The 6,000-nt window shown below is 54.5% G+C and overlaps 2 protein-coding genes across 2 annotated transcripts; one reads left to right on the forward strand and one right to left on the reverse strand.

Annotated features, from left to right (window-relative positions):
• Positions 1-183: 183 nt before the first annotated feature.
• Positions 184-2,650, reverse strand: VOLCADRAFT_99180 (uncharacterized protein; the record flags this gene model as incomplete). Its single annotated transcript, XM_002957969.1, has 5 exons — positions 184-280; positions 537-574; positions 1,421-1,510; positions 1,868-2,072; positions 2,448-2,650. 5 exons carry the CDS (start codon positions 2,648-2,650, stop codon positions 184-186), a joined length of 633 nt encoding a protein of 210 aa, XP_002958015.1.
• A 434-nt stretch (positions 2,651-3,084) lies between these two features.
• VOLCADRAFT_107914 (uncharacterized protein) lies at positions 3,085-4,903 on the forward strand (the record flags this gene model as incomplete). Its single annotated transcript, XM_002957949.1, has 4 exons — positions 3,085-3,210; positions 3,285-3,458; positions 3,537-3,767; positions 4,419-4,903. 4 exons carry the CDS (start codon positions 3,085-3,087, stop codon positions 4,566-4,568), a joined length of 681 nt encoding a protein of 226 aa, XP_002957995.1. The 3' UTR covers positions 4,569-4,903.
• Between the last annotated feature and the right edge of the window lie 1,097 nt (positions 4,904-6,000).

The following is a 6,000-nucleotide window of genomic DNA, read 5'->3' on the forward strand; positions in this document are numbered from 1 at the left end:
TTTGCTGGACATTCTGCGTAAACATATAGTAAACGATATGTCCAGCAGTTTGGGAGCTTTGATGCTGTCGTTCCTTGTTGTGGCTTCCCTGGAGCCCCGCGAAATGTGTGTTCATGTAAACAAATGTGTGCCATAAAAACTGACAGCCCTCGCGAATTGGTGTAACAAAACGAAAAATTCCAGCTATATTTTTGGGGTACCCGCGAAAGGTGTGGCGCGAACCTTTCGTATCAGTACGGTACCTAGTAGGTAGCTATCTAGGTAGGTAGGTATCCGGCAGCTGCAAGCAGCAGGCACGGCAGGTGCGTACCAGGTGTGCGTCCAGGACTACACATGGTAGTCCGTGTAGAGTATTGCCAGACCGTAGCAAAGGCGGACATTCCTTACTTCGTAGCTATAGATCAGCAGCAGGTGGAGATCATGCCGGACGAAGCTCCTTCGTTGATCGTCCACTTATATGAATCGTGCCTTCACAGCAGCTATATAATCACTATCGATTCACTTCATTTGACATATGAGCACCCCCACCTGCGCACCTGCATCCCCCTGATACTGTCGAAGCAGTTAGCTCCCCCTGTGCATGCGCGTTAATGCATATGGTGAGATATTGCAATGGCAGCAGCGCAACAAAGGAAATTCAAGAGGTTTGGGAACTCAATGGCATAGGTAAGCTATGTGTGGCATAGGTAAGCTACGTAAAAATAATGCCCCTCCTCTCCATTTGCTGGGAAAGACGTCCACTTTTTTTGTCTATCAAAGTGATGATCGCCATCGCGAGGATTAAGTGTGCGCAGTATCATATACATGGCATGCGTGCACTTAGGTATTACAACACACGGAGCATGTCTGTAACATTTTGGTCGTCTGTAGACCATATATTTTCGGGATGGTTTATAGACCATTCTATATAATGCATTGATAGACGATCCATTTCCGGGTCCTATCTATCATACGATGACCCTATCTATAGCTATAGTCGACAAAAGTTGTACCCACGCAGGCCAATAGTGCGGCCTGCTGCAGCTGGTTATCGAACACGTATGTACGGCTTGATGGCGACAGTACGGCGGGTGATTGTTGTATCACGTCTTATCGCAGGAAAAGAACCGATCGGCGGAAGTCAATCCCCTGATACCCCAGGATACTACAATATTCCCCCCCCCAGAGTTGAGGGCGTCATCGACCGTTCGTCTGTCTCAGAATACCCAAAAGATGTCAGCATTCACAGGAAACCAGCGGCAGCAGGCCGTAAGGAGAATCGAACCTGGGTCAAGACTAAGATAAGGAGACTCGATACCGATTTAAAGTATCACGTCTTCTCGCAGGAAAAGAACCGGACGGCGGATGTCAACTTCGGGATACCCAGGATATTACAGTAATACATAACAGGATACACAACAGTCGCTGTGCGACTCCTCACAGGAACTGTATCGGCGAGGTTCGTGTTGATGGAGCAGCTGATGGACGCCCCGTGGGAGCTGATGGCCGGCACGAAGGTGTAGTTGTAGCCCTGTCAGCGAAGCATACAAATGGAGGCAGGTCAGGTGTGCATGTAAGTGCGACATCAAACCTAGCGCTCTGTCTTCATCAGTGTACTCCTTCAGTCCATTGGCCAATGTCATGCATCTTCCAGAGCCAATAGTACAGATTGACTTTGAGAGGGCCTTTAATAGGGGTGCCTCGTGAGCTTATGTGGCTTCGGTTGCAGGAAAGGGCCCTGCCATGTCTGGCGCCATGCCATTAACATTTGCTCCGGGTATACCATGCCCTACCCTGGCACTCCGCTTCCTTACAAACATAGTTTACCCACCCCCTTTGTACATGCCAGATTCCATACGTATTTCCCCGCCCTTGCTGTCGTCCTTACCCCTGAACTCGTTGCTTTGTCAATGAGCATGATGGCCGGCGCTTGGATGACGATTGACGAACTCACGCCGGGGACATAGTTCACGGCAAAGCGAAAGTCATCCAACGCGTAATCATCTAGTCCGCCAACAAGGCCATCGATGCGGCAACAGCTAATAGCGTTAATCTCTCCAACGTCTGCGGGAACTGCAGCTGAGCCATAAGTCCTGCAGAAACCGGCAGCAGAGATGTACGTGAGGGATGCTGCATTGCAGCTGTTCCGCACCGCACTGCACTGCATGTACTGCTACGGATTCTGTCTGTTCAGCCACCCACATTCAGCCATCTTTCTCACCATGCCCAGGCTACCTCACCCAGCTGGCTACATATTGTGGCATAGACGGGTTGGGCAGTATCGATAATTTTTGTTCTAAAAACGACTATACTGCAACAAGTACATATCACCGGGCCTCCCAGCCACATGCATGCACGATTTCACTCAATATGTAGAGGCCCTGCTGGACGCATGGCTGCTGCGATACTGGTAGTGGTGCTGTTGCTTTACATGAGCCGCAGCTGCAGTGCATGTTTGATTTACGCACATGCATGAGGTAGATGAATATGTACAGTACGTCTCGAACAAGATGTAGAAGCAATTCATGTACGAGGGTGTTAAATATGCCACGAACCTTAGAACAATATACTGATTACCCAAAGCGTCGTAGCCATCTCCAACGACATCAGCAGTACTCGTGTTAAAGAGGAACGTAGACGAGCCGCCGCCGTCATCCAACTGAATGCTCATAACATCGGGATAGTCATACCTGCAACCAAGTAAATTTCAGTATCTACTATGTGCACATTATTTAGTGCTCAATGCTCTTCAGGAAGAGCGCAAAAACGCCGACAGAATTCGACCGCCGACGTGAGCGCGGCGGCGGGAAAAAAGGCTTCGTTCAGCGCGGCCTCCGTCGCCCTCGCCATTTCTGAAGTCAAAGAGCCCGCCACCGTAAGGGCCGGATTAGTTGGGGCGAGCATCCGTATGATACGAAGGGCTCACTTACAACCTTTGTAACGCTCTCCGCCTAAGCGAGCCCCACGCACCACGCACGAACGAATTTAGGCCCTTATCGGTGATATCCAAATTTATTGGAAGCGCGATCGCGCCCCGTTTTATTGTAATAATTTTCCGTGTTCCTGAATCGAGTAATCGTGTTATCGCCAGTACCCGTTAGCATTATGTTTCCTCTCGTACCTGGCGGCTTACCGTGGGGCCAAGACCCACTTACTTCGTCTACTCATCGATTCGTTACCGTTACGCCTGTGCGTGACGATCTCATCGTCCCGCCGTTACACCTGCCGCTGGTACGTTTTGTCTGTTTTCGATGGACGTCCGTCAGCTTAGTGCGTCCTACGCCTCGGCTCTATTATCACCGCAGGTCTTTCCTGGTAATCCTCTCCCTGCCATGCCTCCGCTTGCTGCGGGCCCTATCCGTCTCCCGAGGTCGGCGCCGCCGCCTTTAGACCCTGTCGCGGCTCTGTATTACTCTGAGTTTACCGGGGACGTGTCAGTGCGGCCGCCGCTCACGGCCGCCTTGCTCTCCATCTACCAGGTGCACCAACGTCAGTGGGTCTCGGAGAGCTGACGGCGGGTTCAAAGTGCTGCGCGAGAATTCCATGGCTGGTTGCAGCGCCAGTCTCTCGGGCTCACCTTGCTCACCTGCGATCCTATGTCCATTGTTTCGTATCTGGTGGAATGGTGGTTCCCCCGGCACCCTGGGCGTCTGCGGGCTGACCGGCGTCCCAGCGCCAGTGCTGTGAAAGGGGTTATCTCGAGCCTTGCGACTGCCTTTAAGCAGCTGGGCCGGGAAGGGGACTATGACGCCTCTCAAAGCCGCGGGAATCCTTGCGACAGCTCATTGGTGCGGGGCTATGTCAAGGGTTACGGGCGGGACCTTAGTGACGCCGGTTATGTGGAGCGAGGCGCCATCCCTTTGACCGCGGAGAAGTTTCGTCGCCTGGCCTGCCATCTGTGGACTGCGTCCGGCGACGAAGAGCATTTGTTTGCTCGCAGTTTGGTGCTTCGGGACTTGTCTCTATTTGCTTTAATGTGGCATACGTATCAGCGCGGTCATGATGTCGGCAAGCTGGTGTTAAGTGATTTCAGGGATCCGGTGCATGGCCGTACCGCGTACCAGGGCTGGCCGTTACCCCTACCCGCGCCTGACGGGAGTGTCTCTCCCGACACTGTACTACGTATCGAAGAATTAAATACCAAGACGTACAAGGGTCAGCGTGCTCCTGCGACGATGTTGCGTCCGGATCGTGATCCTCTCGTCTGCGCGCTGCGGGTTCTTGCAGTGTACATGAGCACGTGTACGAGGGCCGGTACCCCTATTACCCAATACCTCTTCCGTCCGGCGGAGCGCAGTGGCCGCGCCTATCGGGAGGCGCCGATGACGACCGAGGCCCTGGAATATCGCCTCGTCGCTCATCTTACCGCTGCTGGGCTATACGGTGGAGAGACGGTGCACAGTTTTCGTCGGGGTGCTTTGCAGCATGCCCAGTCTCAGGGGGTCTCTGATGAGGATCTCATGCGCTCCGCACACATCCGCTCTCTGGGTACTCTGCACCGCTATCTGGATCCTACTAGGCACCTCGCCCGCCTCCCGGCCGGCGGGACGGGGACGGGGCTGGTGGTTTCGGAGAGTGATGATGAGTGATAAGTCTGTGCATGTTTGGTCCTGTCTCACGAGGGTGGGGAGGGAGGGCGACCTCGACTTTTTCTAGTCTTTCTCGTCGTCTATTTTCTGTAATCCGTCTTAATAAAGCTTAGTTGGTACCTGTTGTCTGACTCTGCATTCTGTGCTGGAATGGCCAAAACTCGGACTGTCTCGTCCTGGTGTGATATCCGTGGTTGGCATAGGGCCCTCCGTACTTCTGTATTTGGCATTTCTGAAGTCAAAGAGCCCGCCACCGTAAGGGCCGGATTAGTTGGGGCGAGCATCCGTATGATACGAAGGGCTCACTTACAACCTTTGTAACGCTCTCCGCCTAAGCGAGCCCCACGCACCACACACGGCGTCCCACCCTCCATCCCCCTGCCAACCTAAAACACCCCCAGCCACCCGCGCTCCGCGCGCCCCCCTCTCTGCCTCGCCTTATTCTTGCTCCCACCGTAAACTCTCCCCCTTTCGTAGCTCTACTCTCTCACTCTCGTCTCCGCGTCCCCCAGACCACCCCCGGGTGGTGCACCCGGGCACACGTTATAAGTCATCTATGTTTGCCCCGCGTTGCTCCTCTCCGGTTGGGGTCATGCCGATGTCCTGTGTTGTTCCACCTTGGCCACTCCTGCCCCTCTCCCTCCCTTATTGTTGCCTCCGCGTGACCGTCGATCTCCCCGCTGTTTCATGGTCGCCATAGAATGAAGTACGCCCGCACTTTGTAACGGGGACTCCTGGCACCCGGCGCCCGTGCCAAGGCTCCCGGCCGGAATAGGTGGGGTACGAGCGGCAGGTCCCACTCCTCCACGACCGGCAAGATCTTGAGTAGGGCCACCCACCACCGTGGCCACACCGGGAGAATGACAATGCAGTCTGGTCGCTCGTTCCGCACTTTGTTCAGCACCTTGCCTGCCTGAGAGAACGGGGCGTTGATATACAACAATGGCCTAGGGTTGTTTTCCCCCAGGACCCAAGATTGCGCGAAGGCATCGACACCCCTGCACCCTGGGTTCCATGTACGCGAATAGAAGTTCCCCGGCACCTTGGCATTCGTGGTATCCGTGAAGCAGTCTACCGTCGGTCGTCGGCCCTGCAGGCATGGGCGACTAACCACTCACTCGTACACGTCGTCGTCCAGTGTCCACTGCCCACTGTCGCTTTCCTTGCTGATCCGATCGGCCTCTTGTTGCATGGCTCCGGTGCGTGGAATCCAAGTCAGTGTTACCTCACAGCCGGCCTCGGCGCTCTCCATTAAGAGGTCCCGTACTAGGAACAGGCACTCGTTCGCGCCTCTCTGGCCTAGCAGGCAGAAGTGCGCCGCCTGGCTGTCCGTCTGGTACTGGAGTGTCCGTCCCCTAATACCCGTGTGGAGTCGTGCTCTCAGCCACCTCAGGGCCAATAATGCTGCCTTCAGCTCCCGGGGGATCCTCAG

This window comes from Volvox carteri, assembly GCF_000143455.1.
Source record: "Volvox carteri f. nagariensis unplaced genomic scaffold VOLCAscaffold_83, whole genome shotgun sequence".
NCBI classification, from domain to species: Eukaryota; Viridiplantae; Chlorophyta; class Chlorophyceae; order Chlamydomonadales; family Volvocaceae; genus Volvox; species Volvox carteri.